General features: G+C 55.6%; 3 protein-coding genes across 3 annotated transcripts; 1 reads left to right on the top strand and 2 right to left on the bottom strand.

Annotated features, from left to right (window-relative positions):
* Positions 1-2,658: 2,658 nt before the first annotated feature.
* On the bottom strand, positions 2,659-5,788 carry LOC147600724 (ciliary microtubule associated protein 1A-like). Its single transcript, XM_086748857.1, has 6 exons — positions 5,683-5,788; positions 4,903-5,103; positions 4,583-4,681; positions 4,144-4,259; positions 3,582-3,722; positions 2,659-2,785 (listed from the first exon to the last, which is right to left on the bottom strand). The coding sequence occupies exons 1-6, from the start codon at positions 5,786-5,788 to the stop codon at positions 2,708-2,710; spliced, it is 741 nt and encodes a 246-aa protein (XP_086604983.1). The 3' UTR covers positions 2,659-2,707.
* A 2,487-nt stretch (positions 5,789-8,275) lies between these two features.
* On the top strand, positions 8,276-11,462 carry LOC147600725 (vacuolar protein sorting-associated protein 51 homolog). The gene is made up of 6 exons (XM_086748858.1): positions 8,276-8,378; positions 9,111-9,332; positions 9,528-9,649; positions 10,125-10,212; positions 10,713-10,969; positions 11,324-11,462. The coding sequence occupies exons 2-6, from the start codon at positions 9,222-9,224 to the stop codon at positions 11,343-11,345; spliced, it is 600 nt and encodes a 199-aa protein (XP_086604984.1). The 5' UTR covers positions 8,276-8,378; positions 9,111-9,221; the 3' UTR covers positions 11,346-11,462.
* Positions 11,463-12,983: 1,521 nt separating this feature from the next.
* On the bottom strand, positions 12,984-15,111 carry LOC147600726 (uncharacterized). Its single transcript, XM_086749663.1, has 5 exons — positions 15,035-15,111; positions 14,770-14,993; positions 14,519-14,644; positions 13,780-13,980; positions 12,984-13,558 (listed from the first exon to the last, which is right to left on the bottom strand). The coding sequence occupies exons 1-5, from the start codon at positions 15,109-15,111 to the stop codon at positions 12,984-12,986; spliced, it is 1,203 nt and encodes a 400-aa protein (XP_086605789.1).
* Positions 15,112-25,882: the final 10,771 nt, after the last annotated feature.

Raw genomic sequence — 25,882 nt, forward strand, 5'->3', positions numbered from 1 at the left:
GTGTTTGGAAGCCTCTTTTGACGCTTCCCATTTAACAGTGAGAGAAATCGGTGCCTGTCCTTGGGGAAGCACTGCTTCCCACTGTGCTCCAGGTGTCTGAAATAACACGTGGGGAAAAAATAGAGTGAAAAAAAATAAGATTCACCCTTTGCAGGAACAAGCTGTGACATGAGAAGAGAGGAAAGTGAGGGCAGGGTTCACATACAGACACATCTGTCGTAGTTCAGCCCCGATCGGACCAGACTACGCAGTCTCTCTCTCACTCCCCCCACCTTCTGAGAGAACAGGGAGAGAAAATATAAGGAAAAACGGCTCAAGGTTTGAGATAAGGACAGGGAGAAATCCTTAAAGTTACCGTCACGGGCAAAACAGACTCGACTTGGGGAAAACTATTCATTTATTACTACAAACAGCAGGACAATGAGACAGAGAACAAGATAACCTCCCCCCACCCCTCCCTCTTCCCAAGCTTAACATTATCTCTACTACCTTCCCCCCCCGAGCGGCACAGGGGGGAAGAGGGAATGGGGGTTGCAGTCAGTTCATCATATGTTGTTCTACGCCGCTGCTTCATGGTCGGGGGAAGAACTCCTCACATTCCTCCCCTGCTCCAGCGTGGGGTCCCTCCCACGGGCCACAGTCCTTCGTGGAACTGCTCCGGCGTGGGTCACCTCTTCCACGAGGTGCAGTCCCTCCAGAACAGCTGTCCCAGCGGGCCCTCCATGGGCCACAGCTGCCTTCAGGCACCCACCTCCCCCGGTATGGGGTCCTTCACGGGCTCCAAGTGGATCTCTGCTCCTCCGTGGACCTCCATGGGCTGCAGGGAGACAACCTGCTCCACCATGGTCGTCACCACAGGCTGCAGGGGAATCTTGGCCAGGAGCCGAATTACTCCTCCCCCTCCTTCTGAACTGACCTTGGCGTCTGCAGCCGTTCCTCACAATAGGCTGGTAGATGTCTCTCAGGATCTTTTTTTTACATCTTATTCACTTCTCATCTCCTCTCCACTTCCTGCAGCCAGGCCGGGCCGAGTTGGGCCCAGTCGGCTGCCTGGCGAGACGCCAGAGGGTGAGGCCTGCAAGGCCCATGAGGCCTGCGCCTCCCCCTCTGGGCCTCTGCCCCCGCTCAGCTTCTTCACATCTTCTCTTCTCTCTTTTTTTTCTGTTTTCCCATTCTTAAATACGTTATCGCAGAGGCGTTATCACGGGACATTCTGCTACCAATCGGCTCGGCCTTGGCCAGCAGCGGGTCCGCCCTAGGCCCGGCCGAGTCCACTGAACAAAGGGGAGCGACTTCTAGCAGTTTCCTACAGAAGCTACCACCTTAGGCCCCCCCCCACTAAACAAAACCACGACAACATCATATACAGAACTTTTTTTTAATTAACACTCAAGGAAACAGAACTATACAGTTAACTCAGCTGGGACACTTGACAGCTAACAAACCTGCAGCAAAAGTGAGAAATCCTTGCAGAACCGGGAGAGCTATTAAAATTAGTTAATTGTTGAGGACAAGAGGCTGGCAGGTCTCAGCAGCAGACACATTCGTAGGGTTTTACACACGAAGCAGTGGGACAGAGTAAGCGCAGTTTGCAGGTGCAGCTGGTCAGATACCCATAGGAGACAAGCGGTGCAGCAGGAACGTCGGAGTCCGAAAGCGGGAGCAGGTGCCTGGGGCGTGATCCGCGTCATTCGTATGAGGTATTTCCTCACACTGCGCGTACCCACTAAGTGAGTGCCGCCACCACCACAATGCTGCTGCGATGCGCATCAGCACGGGTCAGCTCTGGCTCAGGCCCGGGAGGCAGGCCGGGTCACTTCACCAGCACAGGACAGCAAGGTGCGCCTGTCTTGCCCAAAGGTGCTGGAGAAACGGTACTCACTTGGTCACCTCCATCCTTATCCTGTGGCGTCCGCAGGCGGGCTGTGCTGGAGCCACGTACTTCCCGTTCTGGTGATGGATGAGATACCTGGGGCCCAGCAAGCAGCTCTCCGCAACCAGAGGTCTGGCCCCTCAAAACGTGTACTGGGGCTTTGGTTGTGGTTGGATTGTGATCCAGGAAACCCATGAAGAAAAGCCTGGTGGCCCAGTCATGGCCAGGTGGCAGCAAGGTCTCCCTGTGCCCATCCAGTCCTGAGGTGCTGATGGAGGGCTGGACATCGTCCCAAGGACGCCGAGAGCAGCTCTGTGTGACCAGAGGTCTGGCCCCTCGAAAAGCGTACTGGGGCTTTGGTTTTGGCTGGATTGTGACCCAGGAAACCCGTGAAGAAAAGCCTGGTGGCCCTGACTGTGGCGGGGCCAGCTGGACATCCTGGTAGGAGAGGCACAGCTCCGAGCTTCCCCGCGCAGCGTTCCTTCCCTGGAGAGCAGCCGCCCGTGCGCACCGGCAAGGCGGGTGCCGAGATGGACTGGGGCCTTGGGGCCGAGCCCGTGCCTGCGGGACGCCGGGCCGGGGGGTGGGAGAGCGCGGGGCAGGGCCGGACTGCTTTCGCGGAGCAGCGCTTCGCTCCGGTCGGGGGAAACGGCGCCGTCGGAGCTCTGCCTGGCTCCCGCTGTCGGTGCCGGAGCTCTCCCCTTGTCCTCGGCTTGCGGTGTTTTAGCCGAGGCACGGACGTGAAGCGAGCGAGCCGACGGTTGGCGCTCACGCAGCCCCTCTCCCCGCAGAAGGTGCACGGAGACGATCTCTGGGCGCATGTTCTTATCGGACTCATATCAGAGGGGCCACGTAGGGGGAATGCCGGAGACCAAAAGTGGGAGCAGGTGCCCGGGGCTTGGTCAGCGTCACCTAGAGGGGAAAAGTGAGAAGAAAAAAAGGTGACCGTGGTGCCGCCACCTTCTCCAGAAGGCTCATCATCAGGGAAGGCCGCCCGGCGTAACGAGTCGCTCTGTGTGCCTCGGCCATTTGTCCTGCGTTGCTGTCGGCGCGCCGGGGCGCTTGCAGCCGACTGCCCCCGTGCCCACGGCGCGCTTGCTGGAAACCTCCTGCGTCATCAGGACATTGTGATGGTCTGCTGCCGCTCCCCGGTGGCGTTTCTCCCCTTCTTGGGGAGGAACGTAAAGGCAAGAGGAAAGGACCTCAGGGGCGGCCAAAATACACCCGTGGAAGGTTTTCAGGAGGCCGCTCAAAGAACGGATCGTGCCTCTGAGGCAAATGGAGCCCCACGGCCGCGCCATCCGGCGGGGCGAGCCCAGCTGGAGAGCGGCAGCCGAGCTGGCGGTGGAACTTGCTCAAGTCCAGAGGCCTTCTAGCTCCAGCCAGGCCTGGCCGGACGCCCCTGCCCTCCCTGCCGATGCCCAGTGCGCAAGCCAGGTCTGCTCGTCCCTTCGGCGGCGGCGCCTGCTCCCGAAGAGCTTGTGATGTGTGCACGCATAGCGGCGTGGAATGGCTGGGCTACCGGGCAGGCAGAGCCGCGTTGTCTGGCCTGCCTCTGCTCGGCTCTGGGCCAAGGCAGCCGGGCTGCTGTCCCGCGGGCGGTGGCTGCAGCGAGGTGTCGAGTTCCCAGGAGCCCCGTCGGCACGGGCGGATGCGGAAGGGCTGCTCGTGGCAAAGCGGAGGAGGAGAGGCGGGCAGGCTGCCTTACCTTTCCCAGGTGGTAGTCTGCCGGCCCCGGCTTCACCGTTTGGTCGCCGGCAAGTTTGGTTTTGAGCGGCATGGTGTACTTGGGAGCCCTGGTTTTGTAGACGTCCAGTTCCACCTTGGGGAACGCAGCAGGACCTGGCGTCTGTAAGAGAGGCGGGAGGTTGCTGGGTACCAAAGGCGGGCGGCGATTCTCGCCGGGCGCCCACGCGGGCCGCGCTCCTTGGGCTGGCCGGCCAGGGAAGCGAGGGGAACCAGGGCGCCTCCTGATCCCCTGCCGAGAGGCAGAGTTCCCAGAGGAGGAGGGCGATTCCCGTTAGCGCCGACGAGCTTTGCCCCGCCAAAGCGGTCCGTGTTGGAAAGCGAGGGGCTGCGGGTGCCGGCAGAGCCTCCCCTCTCCCGCTGCTGGCAGCGGAGAGCCAGGGATCCGCGGCTTCTGGGGTTCTGCCGCCGGTGCAGGCAAAGGTGCGTTACGAGAGGCTGCAGCAGGCGCTGGAGCCCTCCTGCCCCGAGGGAGCGGCTGAGCTTCAGCTGCTGCGGCCAGAGAGCGGAGGAGCGTAGCTCACCTCGGGGAGGCCTCCAGCACAGGGCTTGCTCTTCCCCCGGATGGAGTAGCACGGGCTGGCGTGGGTGTAGGCTGTGCAGGGCCCCAGCAGCCTGGGCAGGGTGTAGGTGCCAGGACCTGGAGGGGGAACGGGCAGAGAGCGAGTCCTGCGGGGAGAGGAGCGGCGCCCGGCGCGGAGAGGAGCAGGAAGGACGTCCTGCCCCTCCCTGGGTCGCCTCCACCTTGCACCGCCCGCGGCGCAGCGTCAGTGGCTCCGAGCCCCAGCTGCCGGTTCTCGTGTGGGATGGGAGAGCTGGCGCTCTGGGACATCAGGAAGCGTGTCAAGAGAGCCTTGCGGCCTGCTGCGGAGCCCCGTCCCTGGGGCCGTTGAAAAAGCTGTCCAGCAGATGCTCCCTGGAGCACACGCAGGCTGCAGGGGCGCGTGGCTCCCAGTTTCTTACCTGGAGAGCGCTCGTCCTTAGTCTCGTGCCGGAAGACCATGGAGTGCGCCGGCGCGCGTCTGTAGCGGTGTTTGTCGGCCTCGTCGGCAGAGTAGTCGCCTGGGCGGAGGAGAAGCGGAGAAGAGCAGTGAAGTTGGGCTCTTTGCCCCAGGCCGAAGAGGAAAGGGCAGGAGGCGGTGCTCAGCCTTGTTTCTTTTCTCTCCGGAACCCTCCGAGGCTCCTTCCGGGCGTGAGCTGATGGCTTGGTAGCCCGCTAGCGCAGGGCGACAGCGAGGCGCGCTTGGCTTGGCCGGAAGAAGTGCTGGAGAAACAGTACTCACTGGGTCCAGGGGTGACCTCTGTCCTTATCTTGTGGCGCCCGCAGATGGGCTGTGCTGGAGCCACGTACTTCCCGTTCCTGGTGATGGAGGACTGGACGTAGTACCTGGGGCCGGGCGAGCAGCTCTCTGTGACCAGGGAGCCGGCCCCTCGAAATGTGTACGCGGGGGCCTTGGTTTTGGTGGGATTGTGATCCCGGTAACCTGGCAAGAAAAGCCCGTGAAAGGCCACCTGCCCGCAACTGCGCTTTGAAAGCCAGTTTCTGCGTGGGGCAGCTGGAGTCGCCGGCCTCAACAAATTCCCCTCCCCTGCGACTTCTTCCCTCAAGAATGACGCCAGCGGGCCGCTCCAAAGGCGCAACGGCTCCCGGCGCTGTGCGGCTAACCGCAGTATGGCCAGAATGCTACTGGCGCAAAGAACTACGCCCCAAAACAGTTGCGAGCCAACTTAAAGCAACCGTGAAGATCACATCTCTCATGGTTTGCTTTCCCGGAGGCCCGATGGAAAGAAACCTCAATACCCGTAGAGAAGAAAGGGACGAGGAGAACACGCTTCCTCCTGTGCGCTCCGGGTTACGGTGCCGCTAAGGCCCCCTCCGTGCTCCGCAGAGCCCGCGGCTCTTTCCCGGGCGCTCCATCAGCAGCCTGAGCCTTCCTCTGGCCAGCCCGTGTCCTTGCTGCGGCCGAGAGCACGGGGGCCTGGCGCAGAGGGGAACGGAGCCATGGCCGCTCGTCCCCTGGAGGCGGCGGATGTGCCGCCCCTCCTCGCGACGGTGCTTTTACCTGTTGTCCCAGGGATGGAGTACTTGGGGCCCGGGCCCGTGAACTGGGCCGCGACGGGGCCGCGCGGGCGGTGAGGTCTCCAGGTGCCCACCCAGGCTCCGTCCATGCTGGAGGCACCCACAAAGCCTGCGGCAACAGCAGAAAAGTCGCTCAGGGCCTTCCTGACAGAGCCGCGCTGGGAAGCCTCCTCGGGAGGAGCAGCAACGCTTCCGCTTTCTCAGCCTTGACCGTCCGAGCGGGCACAGACGAGCCTGTCGGCTGCTGCAGCTCTCGGTCGCAGGGTGCGGCGAGACTGAGGGCAGGCAGCGATGGGGCAGGAGAGGTTGTGGTCTCAGCTGCCAGGCGGCCCCGGCTCGTCGTGGGGACGCACTGTGACATCACAGAGGCTGCTGGCGCCTGTCCTGTGTGCTGTCGCATCATATGGCTGATGGGGAGCCGGGGACGTCCAGCTCGCAGGGCCAGACCTTGGTGAGCTCTGCACAGCAGCAGCGAGGGCAGAACGGATGCGATTTTTGCCTTTCGCCAAGGAGCCGCGCACTCCTGTAGCGCCGGGGTCGTATAATAACGTGGGTGTGCATGTGGACACCCGGCATGTCTGCTCTGGGTCTGTTTTCCAGCTGCCCCTTCAGCTGTGTTTGCTTTTCCTGGGGAGGGCGAGCTGGGCTGGGGGCTGTAAGCAGAACCTGCTGTCGGGGGCTCTGCCTTAGCCAGGTGTGGCCGTATCTCTTGGGAGCGGCCGTTACCCGCTGGGTGCCAAAGGCAGGTGTCGATTCTTGCCGTGTGCCCGCGCAGGCCGTCAGGGAATCTACACCTCCCCCCAGCACTTCTATGGCTGGATCCTCGTGCCGATGGGGCTGCGCCCGGCAGGGACAGATACTCCGACATCGCGGGCACGGAGTCACTTTCTCACCGCCTGGACCCCCTGGCAGAGCCCGAGGCCAATACAAACGCAACCAAGCAGGTTTAGCTGCTGCCCGTTTCCACTCCAGAAGCTGGTGGACACCTTTCCTCGGCTGCGGGAGCTCCTGCGGGTCCCAAGGGGAAAAAAGACCTGAGCAGCAGCGTGCACGGGTCCCAGGGCAGGCTGCGGCGTGCCCCCGCCTTTGCCAGCTGGGCCAACGGCAGCCTCCGTTTCAAAGGCCTGCGCTGTCCTGCCCGCGCTCGTCGCAGCGCGCACAAACGTCGGAGCCGACTTTGGTGTCGAAATAAAGCAGCTGATGTTCACAGCAAACCCTGCTCTTCCCCTTCGATGGCCCGGAGACAGATGAAGCGGCTTTTCCGGTCTCCCTGGGAGGGTTTGGATGGGGGTGGGAAGTTGGAGCCGTCTGATTCTGTCAGCGGTGTGCAAGTTTTGACAGCTGCAGCGCGAGGGTCCCCAGGGTCCCGCCCGAGGGTGTCGCGCTCTGAGTTAACGCCCCCAGGCGTTACCCGGGGCTTTGGTTAGCGCCCACCAAGGGTCTCGCTCCCTGGCTTTTACGGCTTGTGACCATCAGGGCGCTCTGACTGCTGTCAGCCCGTTCCTGTCCCACCCCGCCGCTCGTCCCTGCACGGGACAGCTCGGGGAGCATTCCCGGTACAACGCGCTGGGTGCCTGCTGTCCCCGGCCCCTGCGCGCACCCTTCATCTCGGCGCGGAGCCGGCGAGCACCGTTTCCAGGTGTTGGATACCTGGAGTACCAGGGGCACTTAGTGAACAATCCAGACCGAACGGAATTGTTATGTTTGTGAGCAGCAGGCCTCAAGGACATCGCTGAAGCCGCCTGTAAGAAAGTACTGAAGCCACCTGTGAGAAAATAATGAGGCCGCCTGTGAGAAAGTAATGAAGCTTCCTGTGAGAAAGTAAACGAAGCAACCTAGAAGAAGATTGCAAACAACTTTGAGAAGTGAAAACATGAAAAGTACAGGACTTTCCAGGTTAACGGACATCCAGATTAGCTAAGTGCAAGTAGGAGGGATATGCAAATGTAACCATTAGAGCTTAAGCCAATCACGCAATGACTAGTAGGCATATTTTATCTTAGCAATATAAATATGCGCATCTGGGACTAATAAATGGAACTACGCTTATTACTCATATTGAGTCTTTGTCGTACGTTCCTCCGTCGCTCGCATCCAGGGGCCGCCCGTAAGGGTGGGTCAGAAAATCAGCATTGGCTCAGCCTCGCCATGGAGGCCCTCCAGCTGGACCGCGGATTTGGTGCGGCCTGCGGTCAGCTCGCAGCTGGACACGCGTTGCTGCCAGCAGCCTGCCCGAGACGCAGTTGTTTTTCCCAGGAGCAGAATTGTTATGGACAAGGCCGGCTCTGGCCTGACCACAAAACGTACAACACCCTTGAGACGGCGCAGAGCGGGAGGCCGGGGGGTTGCACAAGGCAGTTGGGGGTCAGCGGGGCGGCTTGGAGCTTGCGTGGGGCAGTTGGTGGGTTTTCCGCGCCCCGGAGTGGTATTTTTGGGGTGTGACCCGCTGTCTTTGTGGCAGGGGGAGTTCTGCGTGGAGGCGGTGCGCGAGGGGCTGGTGGTGGCCTTCGTGCGCTGGCTCTGCCGCACTGCCCGGGGCTTCGCCGACGGCCCGGCTGAGCGGGGCGCCCCCGCGGCGCCCCCAGCCCTGCTCTGCTCCTCGCCCGCCTCTGCCTTGACTACGAGGCCACCACCGTCAGCTACATCCTCACGCTCACCGACGAGCAGTTCCCCCCCCAGGTGAGCCCCCCAACTGCCCTGGGTGGCCCCAGAATGGCCCTCGGGGGACCCTGAATGTCCCCAGATGTCACACGATGGCCCTGCACCCCCAGTCAGGACGCAGCGGTGGGCACCCTGGCGTGCGTGGAGGCCTGGGGGTCTTCTGTGTCCCCCGACGCATCGCTGAGTGGACCTAAAACGGTCTGATCGTCCCCAGAATGGCCCCGCGTTCCCCTGTGGCCCTGTGTCCACCCAGGATGTCACGGTGGGGACAGTGGTGCGTGGGGCGGTATGGGGATCTTCCTCCTGTCTGTGTGTGCCCCTAAATGCCCCTGGGGAACCCCAGAACGTCCTCACGTCCCTCCCGGTGCCCTGCTGCGGCGCCATGTCCAGCCAGGATCTGACCCTGGGGATGGCAGTGCACACGGAGGCAGAAGGGGCCTCACTTGTGTCAGGGTCTCCCAGATGTCCCCAAGGGCACCTCAGCATGACCCCACTTCCCCCCCACAGCCCCCCAAGGGTACGGGGACGGCAGTGATGCTGCTGCAGGTGGGGTGGCCTGGAGAGCATCCTGTGTGTCCCCGATGTCCCTGTGCCCCCAAGACATCGGATGCTGGAGGCACAGGGGGCGTCCCCACGCGTTCCCGTGTCCCTCGTGTCCCCAGGCCGCGGGGCCGTGGTGACGGTGGGGACAGCGCTGTGCGCGGAGGTGCGGGGGGTTCCTCCGTGTCTCCCTGTCCCTTGGACCACCAGGACTCGGGCCCAGCAGTGACACCAGGACCGGCGCTGTGCGCGGAGGCGCGGGGGGCGGCGCAGCGGCTGCTCGACCACTACGTGCAGGTCCAGGGTGCCGCGGTGGCACAGATGCTGAGGAAGAGCGTGGAGACGCGAGACTGGCTGGGCACCGTCGAGCCGCGCAACGTTCGTGCCGTCATGAAGCGCGTGGTCGAGGACATCACCGCCATCGACATCCAGGTTGGGCACACCAGGAGCCCAGAGGGGCTGAGGGGGGCCTGACATTCCCGGGGGGCCCAGAGGGTCCCCGAAGGGTCCGGAGCGATCCTTGAGGTCACTGCAAGGTCCTTGAGGCTCTTTGGGGGTCCCAGAGGGGTGCCAGAGGGTATTTTGGGTGGATTCTGGCATACCAGCGCTGAGGGCGCGGTGCCGCAGGTGGGGCAGCTCTTCGAGGAGGGAGTGCGGCGGGCGCAGAGCAGCGACTCCAGCCGGCGCGCCTTCTCCGTCTACAGCAGCTCGCGCGCAGCGGGGCGCTACGCCCCCAGCTACACCCCCAGGTCAGCCCTGCACCCGGTGCCACCCCCCAGGCCACCCTGCGTCCACCTGCGCTAACCGCTGCATCTCCCCCGTGACCCTCTTCGTGTCCCCGAGCTGTCCCAGCATCCCTCCCACCATCTCCACATCCCGTGGCTGTCCCAGTATCCCCTGACCATCCCCGTCTGTCCCCAGGCTGTCCCAGTATCCCCTGACGATCCCATGCGCCTTGTGTCCCGTTGTCGTCTTGTCTCTCGCTGTCCTTGCCCATCCCCACGTTCCCTGACTGTCCCCACATCCACCGCCCGTCGTCATGGTCCTGTCCTTGTGTCCCCAAACCGTCCCAGTGTCCCCTGACTGTCCCCGCAGCCTCCGGCCATCTCTGTGTCCCCATCCCCGTGTCCTGGCCGTCCCTGCGTCCCTGCCCCCGCACCCCTGGCTCTCTCAAGCACCTGGCTGTCCCCGTGTCCCTGACTGTCCTGCTGTCACTGTCCCCAGCGCCCCCATGGACACCCACCTGCTCAGCAACATCCAGAAGCTCTTCTCCGAACGCATTGACATCTTCAGCCCTGTCGAGTTCAACAAGGTGAGGCCGCGGGGCCGTCCCCGTGTCCCCAAGGGCCCCCCAGGGTCTCTCACCTGCCCACCTTCCCGGCTGCCACCTGTCCCTGGTGTCCCCGAGAGCCAGCTGTTGGGGCCCGTGGGGCTGCTGACCGCAACAGGGGTGTTCCCGCTGAGGCTCCCTGTCCTAGGTGTCAGGACGCGGGGGGTCCCGGGTGAGGGTGTCCCCATGTCCCTGTGCTCCCAGCGGCCAGGCCAAGAGTGTCCCTGTGCCCCTGTGCCACGTCTCCTCCATGTCCCATGCGGCCAGGCTTGGGAGCGGCAGCCAGCACAAGGGTGTCCCTCGTGTCGCCCCCGCTGAGGGGATTTGGGCCACGTGTCCCCGGTGTCCCCACATGCCACGTGTCAGGACTCCGGGGATCCCGGGGTTTGAGCGTGTCCTAGGAGCTGCTGGCCTGGAGAGGGGAGCCCCCGGTGTCCCCACACCCTGGTGCAGATGTGACTGGGGGCGTCCCCGCGCCCCAGGTGTCGGTGCTGACAGGGATCATCAAGATCAGCCTGAAGACGCTGCTGGAGTGCGTGCGGCTGCGGACGCTGGGGCGCTTCGGGCTGCAGCAGGTGCAGGTGGACGGGCACTACCTGCAGCTCTACCTCTGGCGCTTCGCCGCCGACGAGCGGGTGGTGCAGGGGCTGCTGCACGAGGTGGCCGCCAGCGCCGCCCACCGCTGCCTCGACCCCGTCCCCATGGAGCACAGCGTCGTCGAGCTCATCTGCGAGCGCGGGTAGGAGACGGGGACGCGCGGGGGCGGGTGGAGGTACGGGACGTGGCATCGCGTAGCAGGGAGACGCAGGGGCTCGGGACGTCTGTGTCACCATGGGGCGCAGCCGAGCAGGGACAGCTCGGGGAGGGCAGCCGTCTCTGGGGTCCTGTTACGTGTCTGGGGATAGACCTGTACCCCGTGAGCCCCCGCACACGCATGGTGACACTCCACGTGTCCTCGCGCACGCGGCAGTGCACAAGGACGGCCCATGTCCCCACGCAGGGCCACCCCGTCCCCACACCTACAGCAGATCACCCCGTGTCATCAGCCCCACAGGCCAGCCCTGCTAACACCCCACATTGTCCCCCACCCCAGCGCCGCCCTCGCTGTGTGCTGACGCCCCGTGTTGTCCCCGCGGCCCCAGTGTCACCCCCTCACGCCTGGGAACACCCTGGGCACAACCCCTTTGTCGCAGCCGGGGACAATAAATAAAACACTGAGCGGTGCCTCGTGTCCCCTGCCTGTGCTTGGGGTGGGGACGGGACGCGGCAGGGACAGGGGCCTGGCTCCTGGGGGAGGCAGGGGGAGGGTGTGGGGATGGGGGGGCACCTGTACCCCACGGGGCGCCGAGGGGGTGGCCCCACGCGCAGCCTCGCACAAGCACCCCTCAGCTTCCCCTCGCAAACCCCTCGCACGCGCACCCTGCGTGCACGCGGTGCCTTGCCCGCGCACCCCAGGAGCGTCCAGGCGCTCCCATGAGCGGCCTGGGGCCCTCGGGCAGCCGCCTCGCCCGCGCGCAGCGCCCTGCACGGGCAGGGGGCTGCCTGCCTGCGCTCCCCAGCTGGCTGCGGGACCTCGGCGGGGCCAGCGCTGCTCCGCGGCTCCCGCTCGGCGAGGCCGGGGGGGTGCGGGAGGGAAGGGCCGTGCTGGAGAAGCAGCCCCTGAGCGCGGTGTTACAGCCCGCAGCCCCTGCGCCCCTCTGTCGTTCAGGATCCTGTCCGTGACGCCCATGTGAAAAACGTCACGGCCCGCTCGGGACTCGCGATGGTTCTTTAGTGCGATCTCGCAGCGCAGAATTACGGCGAACACGCCAGAGGGGCTGGCTTCAATCAAACAGCACAGACTTGATTATTTTGCCCGTAAAGCGGCGCGCGATAGCTGAAAGGGAGGGAAAAGGAAAAGTAAAGATAAGGGAAAAAAAGGGGAATAGCTACCACCGCGGGTCCAAGGCGTCCCTACGGTCCCAGGTCCAGGCAGCGTCCCGCCGGTCCTCACGCTCGGTGTCGATGTCGATCGTGGTGGGGAGAGCTCTCCGGGGGCTCGCTGTTAGGGGCCGACCTTTTCTGCCAAGTACCAAGCTCTGCTCCTCCTTTTCTCTGGGGAGCTCCGCCTGTTCCGGCCCTTAGGACAGAAGTGCGGATTTTGAGCAAAGTTCAGCTAAAGGCACGTTCTCAGCGCCGGTTTTGAGACAGCAGCTGTGATCCATCCTCCTCGACAGCAGCTGCTCGGTGATCTCTGCCAGCCCTGGCGCCAGGGCCGAGCCGTGGCACCCCCGCGCCGCTCTGCGCCGTCTCAAGGGTGTTGTACGTTTTGTGGTCAGGCCAGAGCCGGCCTTGCCCATAACACCTTGGGGAACGCAGCAGGACCTGGCGTCTGTAAGAGAGGCGGGAGGTTGCTGGGTACCAAAGGCGGGCGGCGATTCTCGCCGGGCGCCCACGTGGGCCGCGCTCCTTGCCCTGGCCGGCCAGGGAAGCGAGGGGAACCAGGGCGCCTCCTGATCCCCTGCCGAGAGGCAGAGTTCCCAGAGGAGGAGGGCGATTCCCGTTAGTGCCGACGAGCTTTGCCCCGCCAAAGCGGTCCGTGTTGGAAAGCGAGGGGCTGCGGGTGCCGGCAGAGCCTCCCCTCTCCCGCTGCTGGCAGCGGAGAGCCAGGGATCCGCGGCTTCTGGGGTTCTGCCGCCGGTGCAGGCAAAGGTGCGTTACGAGAGGCTGCAGCAGGCGCTGGAGCCCTCCTGCCCCGAGGGAGCGGCTGAGCTTCAGCTGCTGCGGCCAGAGAGCGGAGGAGCGTAGCTCACCTCGGGGAGGCCTCCAGCACAGGGCTTGCTCTTCCCCCGGATGGAGTAGCACGGGCTGGCGTGGGTGTAGGCTGTGCGGGGCCCCAGCAGCCTGGGCAGGGTGTAGGTGCCAGGACCTGGAGGGGGAACGGGCAGAGAGCGAGTCCTGCGGGGAGAGGAGCGGCGCCCGGTGCGGAGGAGCAGGAAGGACGTCCTGCTCCTCCCTGGGTCGCCTCCACCTTGCACCGCCCACGGCGCGGCGTCAGTGGCTCCGAGCCCCAGCTGCCGGTTCTCGTGTGGGATGGGAGAGCTGGCGCTCTGGGACATCAGGAAGCGTGTCAAGAGAGCCTTGCGGCCTGCTGCGGAGCCCCGTCCCTGGGGCCGTTGAAAAAGCTGTCCAGCAGATGCTCCCTGGAGCACACGCAGGCTGCAGGGGCGCGTGGCTCCCAGTTCCTTACCTGGAGAGCGCTCGTCCTTAGTCTCGTGCCGGAAGACCATGGAGTGCGCCGGCGCGCGTCTGTAGCGGTGTTTGTCGGCCTCGTCGGCAGAGTAGTCGCCTGGGCGGAGGAGAAGCGGAGAAGAGCAGTGAAGTTGGGCTCTTTGCCCCAGGCCGAAGAGGAAAGGGCAGGAGGCGGCGCTCAGCCTTGTTTCTTTTCTCTCCGGAACCCTCCGAGGCTCCTTCCGGGCGTGAGCTGATGGCTTGGTAGCCCGCTAGCGCAGGGCGACAGCGAGGCGCGCTTGGCTTGGCCGGAAGAAGTGCTGGAGAAACAGTACTCACTGGGTCCAGGGGTGACCTCTGTCCTTATCTTGTGGCGCCCGCAGATGGGCTGTGCTGGAGCCACGTACTTCCCGTTCCTGGTGATGGAGGACTGGACGTAGTACCTGGGGCCGGGCGAGCAGCTCTCTGTGACCAGGGAGCCGGCCCCTCGAAATGTGTACGCGGGGGCCTTGGTTTTGGTGGGATTGTGATCCCGGTAACCTGGCAAGAAAAGCCCGTGAAAGGCCACCTGCCCGCAACTGCGCTTTGAAAGCCAGTTTCTGCGTGGGGCAGCTGGAGTCGCCGGCCTCAACAAATTCCCCTCCCCTGCGACTTCTTCCCTCAAGAATGACGCCAGCGGGCCGCTCCAAAGGCGCAACGGCTCCCGGCAGTATGGCCAGAATGCTACTGGCGCAAAGAACTACGCCCCAAAACAGTTGCCAGCCAACTTAAAGCAACCATGAAGATCACATCTCTCATGGTTTGCTTTCCCGGAGGCCCGATGGAAAGAAACCTCAATACCCGTAGAGAAGAAAGGGACGAGGAGAACAGCCTTCCTCCTGTGCGCTCCGGGTTACGGTGCCGCTAAGGCCCCCTCCGTGCTCCGCAGAGCCCGCGGCTCTTTCCCGGGCGCTCCCATCAGCGGCCTCAGCCTTCCTCTGGCCAGCCCGTGTCCTTGCTGCGGCCGAGAGCACGGGGGCCTGGCGCAGAGGGGAACGGGGCTGTGGCCGCTCGTCCCCTGGAGCGACGGTGCTTTTACCTGTTGTCCCAGGGATGGAGTACTTGGGGCCCGGGCCCGTGAACTGGGCTGCGACGGGGCCGCGCGGGCGGTGAGGTCTCCAGGTGCCCACCCAGGCTCCGTCCACGCTGGAGGCACCCACAAAGCCTGCGGCAACAGCAGAAAAGTCGCTCAGGGCCTTCCTGACAGAGCCGCGCTGGGAAGCCTCCTCGGGAGGAGCAGCAACGCTTCCGCTTTCTCAGCCTTGACCGTCCGAGCGGGCACAGACGAGCCTGTCAGCTGCTGCAGCTCTCGGTCGCAGGGTGCGGCAAGACTGAGGGCAGGCAGCGATGGGGCAGGAGAGGTTGTGGTCTCAGCTGCCAGGTGGCCCCGGCTCGTCGTGGGGACGCACTGTGACATCACAGAGGCCGCTGGCGCCTGTCCTGTGTGCTGTCGCATCATATGGCTGATGGGGAGCCGGGGACGTCCAGCTCGCAGGGCCAGACCTTGGTGAGCTCTGCACGGCAGCAGTGAGGGCAGAACGGATGCGATTTTTGCCTTTCGCCGAGGAGCCGCGTGCTCCTGTAGCGCCGGGGTCGTATAATAACGTGGGCGTGCACGTGGACACCCGGCATGTCTGCTCTGGGTCTGTTTTCCAGCTGCCCCTTCAGCTGTGTTTGCTTTTCCTGGGGAGGGCGAGCTGGGCTGGGGGCTGTAAGCAGAACCTGCTGTCGGGAGCTCTGCCTTAGCCAGGTTTGGCAATACCTCCGTGGCACTCAGAAGTAGCTGGGTCTGGAAGAAGGGGTAAAAAAAAAGAGAACAATGATTACAAAAACGAAAAATTACATTTGCAAAAAAACCTACTCGAGTTGAAGGAGATGCTAAACCTTTCTGATTATACGAGGATTTGGACTGGCCCCGACCTGAAATTTAGCACAGCAGTTTCTTGGGAAAAGACAAGGAATTCCACAGGAAACATAAGCAGAGAAGGTGCAGCCTAGGGAGTCTGTGTGCTCCTAGCCATTCAGGAAAGAGGCAAGGCTTTGGAGCTAGGACTAGTTCCCAAGAGTAACACGTGGCTGGAGGAAGCCGCACGGATGGGCCGTTTGCGTTGGCTGAGAGGAGAACAGTTTCCTTCACAAGGCTGCTGATGGCACAGCAGATTCTCACAACCTAATCCAGTTGCTTCTGCTTCAGAAAGAAGGGGCCAGTTCTACCCTCACTGACACGGCTTTGCCTCTATGACACACTCAGGTTTTACAAGTGTGGAGAGCCTCTGACAAAATGGCATCTTAATTCACCCTCTGCTCTTTTCCATTGCCTCCGTGTGCGTGCTACATGGAAAGCCCAGAGCTGTGACTTATGAAGTAAGGCAAATCATAAGTCTCAAAATGGAGACGTATGGTCCTGTGTAGGGACAAATAAAGGTTATGAAAATCAGTTATCCCTGGAGACAAGATGGAAGCTCTCCCTACCATCCAAGATATGCATCCAGGTCAACAACAACAGTCTATTCACAGACCGGTCAAGCATATATTTTATATGACCTGTGGTTTGTTATACAAGCCTATACTGGACCCTACCCAGAGCCTGTGCCCTAACCTAGCCTCAGGTGATTTTAACACTTAAGATACACCCCTTTATGAATAGGGACATGCTCATGAAGAGAACCTCCCTGAATGTTTAAGATACGAACACCTGTAGTCATGGGCAGGGGGAAAAGTAGGAATAACCAATGAATTCTTTCTTCCTTGTTACTGTTTTGTACAGGAGACCCTTTGTATTTCTACGAGGTGTGCTGGCTGTCTTAGATGCCTAGCACCCGCTTCTGCAGAATCAAAATAAACCCAAATGTCTCAACTCAGTGTGGCAAGTGCCTCTTGCCTTACACCAGGTGAGAGAAGCCCTGTTCTGGAACAAGTTTTGGTGACCCAGGTGGGACAGCCCTAGGGCTCTGCCTGCCTGATGGCAGAGAACAGGATGAGACAGGGCTGCAGCACACACCGACCAGCTGATTCCCCTCCACTGTCAGGGAGATGAGCAACTCAAAGGTGTAACACCCAAGAGAGGTATTTGTGCAAGGGAGCAAATTCATGGATTGCAGAGTACGACATTTCATTACTTCCATGGAAAATTATGAAGTCACACATAGGTGCTTGGGAGAAGTATTACCTAAATTATATGGATCAGAACTGAGTGCGCACCTTGGGGGTAGATGAACAAGAGTGAAACAAAGAAGTTCACTCAACAGTCAGAATCCAGTATGACTGTTAAGCAGGTCCTCTTTGTTTCAAGAGGAACAACAGGGTCAGGCCAATGCACAGTCCCACCCTGTAGCCCTTTGGGTTGCATTTTCAATAACCAGGATAAGTTTGAGACAGCCAATATCTCGGGGAAAAAAAAAAAAACCAAGAAAAAGCAAACAAAAAAATCACCCCAAACCAATGACCAAAGTAAAAATGAAGAGATATTGTGATCAATAGTGGCCAAAGTAAAAACTGGATTATTGGGAATGCTGACCAGAGACATGGGTCGTTACAGTTTAATACCATGTTACAATTGATCTTGTTTTGTCACCAACTTAGGAAGTGAAATTAAGCACAATATCCAGATGCTTTCATGACATTGTACAAAGGCCTGATATACAGAGAAGGTGTAAGCCGGGGGAGGAACAACGGCAGTGCCACATTTGCAGAATGCAGCAAAACAGTTGTCATCTGCTGTGGAGGGGATGAACAGGAGGCTCTACAAGCGTTAGATCCTCTTCTCCTCCCCCAGAACAAATCGAGAGCCAGAAAACAGACAAATAAAAGGGACAAGCGGGCAAAAATTAACACAGCCACATAACTTCAAAATCCTCCCAAAGGGTCCTTGTGCGGGTCCAACCCCTAGCACAAACGTTATCTAACCAAGATTTGGCCAATGCTTCTTAGGTATTTTGGTGTCTGCTCTGCCTTTGATGCAGTGACCTAAGCGCCAAGGGCAGTTGCTTTAAAGCCAGCTTCGAGTGCCAGAAATTATTACAAGTTCTTCTAAACGCTGGTTCCAAGCACCCCAAGTACTACTACAAATGCTTGCTTTGGATTAAGTTTCCTGGTGATTTTCCTCTTTTTGAGTGAAGAGATGCCAGAGGGATGGGACTGTTGTCACAGAACCTCACAAAACCAAGCTGGCCCAACTAATAAATTAGAAACAGGATTCCTTTTGTTATAAATTGGGACCACAACGGATCATAATCCAATTAAAAATGTTATTAATTATAGCAAGTAGAATATGAGCAAAAACAGCGCTGGACGGCAGGGGAGTCTGCGCTCCACCAACTGCCGTGCTGAGCAGTTCAAACAGTCCCTTTTTACACATCTTTACTTCCGTGTTCATGAGGTAGTGGAGGCATGCTTCAGTTGTTGTTAGGGGGTCGTTTTCTGCCTCCTGGTGTTCGTTGAGGCCGAAGTAAGAAGTCTTCCTTATATGGGGTTGTTTGCCCTGTTTCTGTCGGTTCCGGGACATCTGGTGGTTATCTTATCTTGCACAAGCGGTATCCAGTGGCTGGTTTTAGTTTGCATAGGCGATTTTTGCTGTCTGACCTTTACATTGGGCTTAACATAAATCTTAATAAACAATACCCTAGTCCATGGTTTCTCACAATCCCCCCCTTTTTCTTTTTATCCTATTATTGTTTATTAGACGCTACTTTCATTCTCGGCACTGCAAGCAAACCTTTTTCCACAATCCAAACGTTTATCATAACACTCACAAGGTAATACCTCACAATTACAATAGGCATAGTTCTCACGTGGCATAACGCATTCACAACAATCTTCATCCTCATTAATAGATACACTCTTATATTTTGCCCCAGACCTCGTAGTTAAAATAAGCAATTTAGCTATGTCAAACTGTTCTTTAATAAAATGTAAAATATAGCGTAATATACAAGGCCCAAATATAAGTCCCAAAATCAACATGATAAGCAGTCCTGCTAAAGCGGATAACAAAGTGGTTAGCCAAGGTGAAACATTAAACCAGTTTTCATACCATGACCTGCCCGCCTCACGATCCTTCTTACGTTGATCTAACCTTTTCCGGAGTTCAGACATGGTGTCCTGGACTACTCCCGTATGGTCAGCAAAAGAACAACATTCTTCATTGAGAGCTACACATAACCCTCCTTCCTTTAAGAACAATAGATCTAATCCTCTTCTATTTTGCAGCACTACTTCTGATAAAGACTTTACTGAAGTGGCTAAGTTTTGGATAGATTGTTCTATTTTTGCTAAATCCTCATCTACAGCCATCTGCAAACTTTGTAATTCCTGACCTTTTACTAGGGAGGCTATGCCTGTACCTGTTCCAACTCCGCCCGCTATCAGCAGTGTAGCTAGGGTTACCACTGTAATTGGCTCCCGTTTTTGTCTATTCAGGTCTCCTTCAAAGTGGCGTAACACCTCCTCAGAGGTGTGATAGATCAGACGAGGAACAATAATCACCTGTACACAAAACTGAGATTGATTAAACACGTTTAGGGATAGGCAAGGCGTTACTCCGATGTCTGAACAAACCCATTTAGCTCCTGGTGTCGGGATAGCCCATTTGTTACTTTGATTCTTGTGTTTCTCTATATTGGTGTTAGTGACTGTTCGGTTGCACAAAGGCTGATACTTTTCGGGCACTGTACCTATACATTTTCCTTGACCTGTTACTAATTGAATAGTAATTCCTTGCGTATGGTTCCTCTGGTCATTCCATGGGCATTCTCGTGGGTTTGAACCATTAGACCATCGAATCCTTCCTGGTTTTCCAATTGCCTCAAAATATGGTGGTCTAACATTATAACATAACCAGCATTCCTTAGTTAAATTTGGTTTACTTTCATTAAGGGCACGATAAGAGGCTTGCATTAGATTCCATAAGGGGTCTTTGGATTCTGACAACTCTAGATCCCTGGATAAAGAGAATTCAGTCACAATGTCATTAGCTGTTTCCGAAAGGGAGTCTGGAGAAGATGTTACAACAACCACGGGGCAATCTTTTCTTCAGAGAAAGTGGGTGGATTCAGGACCAGGTTTGGTCCTACTGGTAAAGGATCGTGGGGCATCAGTCTCTTCATTATTTGAAAAATTCCTCCTCTGTCTGCACCTGTTTCCCAATATCTAATTCCCCAATATTTCCCTGCCAGCCAAAAGTCCTGAGCAGGATTTTTTATAGTTATATTGATGCCCACACAAGGAATTGGTTTACTTAAGCAATGACCCCACCGGTCTCCGTGTAATTTAGGTCTCTCGCATCCTTCCGGTGACCACTTTATTTCTAGATATTGGTCTCCAGGTGCGGACCACTCAGAGGCCCATGTTTCGCACCCCCAATATGCACAGTAATAATGACCTGGAGAATTACAGTATCCTTTACCAGGGTTTGATGCTGGACATATATAAATTGGTTTACATATATCCGCTTCATCTCTACGATCTTCTTCAGTAATTAGATCATGCAAACTCACATTGAAACTAACTGTGCCCGGTGTAGTTCGTGCTTGGATTGGATTACTTGGATATTTTATGTTTGTTATTGTCCAGTTCATAGGTTCATGAGGGTTTCCATTTGCTTGGGTTATTATCAATAACAAAACTAACGGTATACCAGGAAAAAGGGTGTCTGTCAATTTTGCCAATTTAAGTAAATTTTTACCAGTCCTGGGGAAGTTCGGCCATTGTTGCTTTAGTGTCCCATTGTTCTGGTTCTTTTCTCCACAGTTTGTTCCTCCTCTGCCTTGCCCGTCGACTCGGTTGCTTCGAGCCACGGGGTGTACCATCTTCTCAGCAGCAAGGGAGTTCTTCAGGAGAACAGCTGCTTCGGGCTTTCTGTCTGTTTACATAGGCTTCCCACTTTGCAGCTTTAACTGGAGTACTGATTACTTTCCAGTGGGGTCTCGTCACTGGGCCTTTAATGCGACTGGCATGAGTCCATCCACGCTCAGCAGTCCGGACAGCTGTTTCTGTTGTAAGCAAAACAAGATAAGGTCCCTCCCAATTGGGTTTTAGGGTTTCTTCTTTCCACGTTTTAACCAATACCCAGTCCCCAGGTTTAAGATTATGAATTTTTAAGTCCAACGGTGGTCGTTGTATAATCAGTCCATGTTCCCAAAGCTTGTTACGATGTTCTGCTAATTGCGATTCATTAATCACACGGTCTCGAATTAAAACATTTGTTTGTGGACTTTCAATTCTATAGGACATTCCATACACCATTTCAAACGCTGATATTCCTACATCTGCTCAGGGTCTGGTTCTGAGAATTAATAGTGCCATGGGTAGGCACTTAATCCATAATAATTTGGTTTCTATCATTAATTTAGTCAAAATAGTTTTGATTCCTCCATTCATCCTTTCAACTTTTCCCGAACTTTGTGGATGCCATGGCGTATGGTATTCCCACTTAATACCCAAGCTTTCTGTTAGATCTCTAACAATTTTTGACACAAAGTGTGTTCCTCTGTCCAAGTCAATTACTTTAGGTACTCCATATCGAGGTATAATGTGTTCAAGTAACACTTTAGTAACTTGGTTAGCAGTTGCCTTGGAGGTAGGAAAAGCCTCAACATAATGTGTTAAATGATCCACCATTACTAATAAATATTTGTAACGCCCTACCCTGGGTAGTTCAGTAAAATCCACTTGTAAGTGTGAAAAAGGTCTGTATGCCGGGGAACGTCCTCCAAGAGGTTTTTGTCTCATGTTGTTTCGATTAACCTTTTGACAGGTCTCGCAGGCTGCCGTGACTGTCTTTGCTATGTTATATACACCTATACAGGCAAACTGTTGATTGAAATGATCAACTAACGCCTGGGTTCCCCAGTGTGTTTTACTGTGTATTTTTGAAAATATTTCAAGTGCTATGCCCTTCGGCAAGACTTCTCTCCCATCTGGCAATATGTACTTACCATCCTGTTCCTTAGCTCCCATTTGTTCTAGTTTTTCCTTTTCTGCAGATTCAAAACTCAGATTTTTACTAACAGATATTTGTTGCATAGTCAAAATCGTACTATAATTGCCTGCCACTCGTTTTGCTTCTGTATCAGCTGCATTATTTCCCCTAACTTGATAACTTGTACCTCGTTGGTGTCCCTTTATATGTACAACTGCTATTTTATTCGGCATTTTCAATGCCCCCAGAACTCGCCGAATTAATTCCGGGTGTATCAGTTCTTTTCCCTGTGAGTTAACAAATCCTCTTTCCTCCCATATTTTTCCAAAGGTATGTACCACTCCAAACGCATAGCGTGAGTCTGTATATATAGTTCCATCCTTTTCCTTCAATGACACTAATGCTTTCCACAATGCATACAGCTCACAGGCTTGAGCCGACCAGCTGGCACTTAGGGGGCCCGATTCTATTGTCTTAAATTCTCCTTTCTCTAACTTAACAATGGCATATCCAGACAACCGTTTACCTTCCACTATTCGTGATGACCCATCTATAAATAGTATTTCCCCACATTGTAGTTCTTCTTCTTCTAAGTCTGGTCTAATGCGTGTCTGTTGTTCAATTGTTTGAAGACAATCATGTACTAACTCAGTACTTTCCCCTGGGTATAAAAATTCTGCAGGGTTAACCGCTCCGATAGTCCTTAGGGATAGTTTTGGAGATTCTATGAGTATTCCCTCATACTTTAGTAGTCGGCTATCTGTAAGCCATTTTTCTGCTTTTTGTTGAAGCACCCCCCTTATATTATGAGGCGCATATAGGACAACTTCTCCATTAAAGGTAATACGATTCGTTTCTTCAAGTAATAAGGCAGCAGCAACAATGATTTGTAAACAACTCGGCCAACCCCTGCTCACAGGGTCCAACAGCTTTGATAAGTATGCCACCGGTTTCTTTTGTCCGGCCCATTCCTGAGTCAATACTCCGAATGCCGTTCCTTCATGTATGTTAACGAATAAATGGAATGGCCGCTTTAAATCTGGGAGGCTTAAAACCGGTGCTTGACTTAGCTCCCTTTTGAGACTGGCAAACTGCTCTTGATCCTGAGGGGCCCACTTGGGTATTTTGTCTTTTGACAGTTGTTCATATAAGAATTTAACTTTAAAGCTGTACTTCTCTATCCATTGCCTACAATACCCAAATAGCCCTAATGCCTGCCGAATTTGCCTCTTAGTGACAGGCATAGGTAGTTCCAGAATTCCTTTAATGCGCTCTGGATCCAATATCTTCTTGCCGTTAAACAAATAATGCCCCAAATATTTCACTTCTTCCTCTACAAATTGTAACTTTTCTTGTGATACCCGTAGGCCCTTTTGTGCAAGAAAGTTTAGGAGTCGAATGCTTTCTTTTCTTACATCCTCCTTATTATCCCTGCTATGAGCAGATCATCTACACACTGTAACAGCACATTTCCCATTTGTACCTGGTATTCTTTTAAAAAGCTCTTCCAGGGCCTGTCCAAACAGATTAGGGGACTCAGTGAACCCTTGGGGAAGCACGGTCCATCTCAATTGCTGTCTACGGCCTGTCTCTATGTCTTCCCATTCAAAGGCAAAATAATCACGGCATTCTTCTGCCAGTGGACAGGCCCAAAAGGCATCCTTTAAATCAGCCACACTATACCGGGAGTTATGGGGTCCTAGCTTGCTTAGCAGTGTGTATGGATTTGCTACTACAGGGAACCGGGTGATAGTTCTTTTGTTTATTTCCCTTAAATCATGTACGAGCCGGTATTTCCCATTTGGTTTCTTTACAGGCAGAATGGGAGTGTTAAAGGGTGACATACAAGGCTCTAAGATTCCTTGTGCTAACAATCGATCAATTTCTGGTTTTAATCCTCTCTGTCCGTCTAGGGATATGGGATATTGCCTTACCCTCACAGGTATGTGGGGTTCAGAAATTTGGATTTTAATCAGTGGGATTTCCAGTCTACTAATTGTGTCCGGAGAGTACCAGACATCGGGGTTAATTTGTTTTTGATCATCCACGGTCAAAGGATAAGCCGACACTGTTAGCTCTTGATTTTTTACTTTAATTTCTAATTGCAATTCAACAATTAAATCTCGTCCTAACAGATTAAATTCTGCTTCAGGGACGACCAAGAGTTCACCCATTCCAAATTTATTTTCAGTTTCAAATACCACATTTTTGATTTTGCTTACTTTAAAGGGTTCTCCTTTTGCTCCAATTACTTGTACTTTTTCAGGGGAAACTTTACATCCCTCAGGTATTTGCCTAATAGTCGATTTCTCAGCCCCAGTGTCTACTAAAAAGGTGAACTCTTGTTTATGGGGACCTATTTTTAATTTTATCAAGGGCTCATGATGACTCCGGTCCCTTAAGATATAGAGCCCCTGACTCTCCTATTCGTTTTCAATACTTCCTCATCCCTGATCCTTTCTCTGCAATTCTTCTTTATATGTCCTTTTTTTCCACAGTAAAAACAAGATCTCTGTTCCTTCTTTACTACTACGTTCCCTTGTTTCGTTCCAGCAGATCTGTGTTCACCAGTCCGCCCTTTGCGATCCTGACCGCTGCTACCATCATTTTTACTTGTCGCTTGCTGCTCTCTTCTTCCCGCCTTACGTAGGCTTTCTGAGCTTCCCTCAATAATTCATCCAACCCTCTATTCTGCCAGTCTTCTAACTTTTCAATCTTCTTTCTGATATGTTCCCATGATTTTGCCACAAACTGAGTTTTGAGGAGCGCTTGCCCTAAAGGGTCGTCGGGATTTACCCCAGAGTACAGCTGAAGGGCTTTCCTCAGTCGTTCCAGCCACTCAGTAGGGCTTTCATCTTTCTTTTGCATTTCATTAAATGCTTTATTGATATTCTGGCCACGGGGTACTGCTTCTCTAATTCCCTGAATTACTATAGTTCTCAGGTCCTGCATATGGGTTCTATGCACCGGATCCTGATTATCCCAACTAGGTCTTTGAAGTGGCCATTTAATATCTGCTTGGGGTCCCTGGGCATGTTGAGCATCCCACAGTCTCATTCCTGCTCGTCTAATCATATCTCTTTCCTCGGTAGTAAATAATTGACCAAGGATAGATTGCATCTCATCCCAAGTATAAAGGTTTGGTCCCAAAAATTGATCTAATCTTTCTGCCACTCCAAGTGGGTCCTCAATTAAGTTTCCCATCTCGGTTCTTTTAAAGTCTCGTAGGTCAGCCGAGTTTAGGGGTACGGAAATATATCCGATCACAGGTTGAGGTCCCCCCATGGGTATTTCCCTTAGGGGGTACATCTGAGCTGCCCCTTTTTGACTTATAGTTACACGTCTAGGAAGAGGGGGAGACCCTTGTTCCGACTCTGGTGGGGGAGTGGGCGCTCTGGGGACCTCTGCGGGAGCAGGAGGAGGAATGTAAGGAGGGGGGGTTAGAAGGGTTTCGTCTAACGCTTCCTTCTTTTTCTTTTGTTTAGTTTTTATTTCATTCAGCGGGTAAAGTCTAGCTCCCGGTCTTTCTAGCCACACTTCCGCATATTGACTCTCCTCTGGGTTAAGGGGTTTTTTTTTTTATTATTAACCCAGAGGTTTAATTGCTGTCTTACCCAATCTTCTTCTGGCCCATAGACTGGCCAAAAGACATTTTTAGAAATCTTCTTCCCTCCCCATATCTTAGTTCAATATTCTATCATTTTCTGCTTATCGTTCCCTAGGGTTCCAGGGAAATATCTCCAATTGTCTAAGATATATGCCAGAGGGGTATTCTTAGGTACAGTGGGTACCCTTCCCATGGGAGTCGAAGGCTTGCTGCCCTTCGCCCCCATCTTCTGGAATATCCACAAACATACACTCACTCGCTCCCCTTGTTCCTGGCCCAGTCCCTCGCGGGAGATGGGAAACGCAGTACTTAAGAGTCCGCACTCGCTTGGTTCACTATATCGAACCTCTCACTCGTTATATTCCAGGAAACCCAATCCCGCCCAAACGGCAAACCCGCGAACAAATTCGCAATATACTTACGCGTCCTGCGTCTTCATCCGGACTCCCGTGCACAGAATTTTATGGGATTTTACCGGTCCTTTTTTGCTCAATATCCTAGAATTTAGGTTCGTCGGTAAGGTTGGAGTAAGCTGTTGGTCGTGGGGCCGTGAAATGTCACGGGGCGCCTCCCCGGAGGACCAAAGCCCACCGTTCCTTATCCGAGTCACGGCACCAGAAATTGTTATAAATTGGGACCACAACGGATCATAATCCAATTAAAAATGTTATTAATTATAGCAAGTAGAATATGAGCAAAAACAGCGCTGGACAGCAGGGGAGTCTGCGCTCCACCAACTGCCGTGCTGAGCAGTTCAAACAGTCCCTTTTTACACATCTTTACTTCCGTGTTCATGAGGTAGTGGAGGCATGCTTCAGTTGTTGTTAGGGGGTCGTTTTCTGCCTCCTGGTGTTCGTTGAGGCCGAAGTAAGAAGTCT

Source organism: Chlamydotis macqueenii, chromosome 5, assembly GCF_036417535.1.
Source record: "Chlamydotis macqueenii isolate bChlMac1 chromosome 5, bChlMac1.mat, whole genome shotgun sequence".
In the NCBI taxonomy this organism is placed as follows: domain Eukaryota; kingdom Metazoa; phylum Chordata; class Aves; order Otidiformes; family Otididae; genus Chlamydotis; species Chlamydotis macqueenii.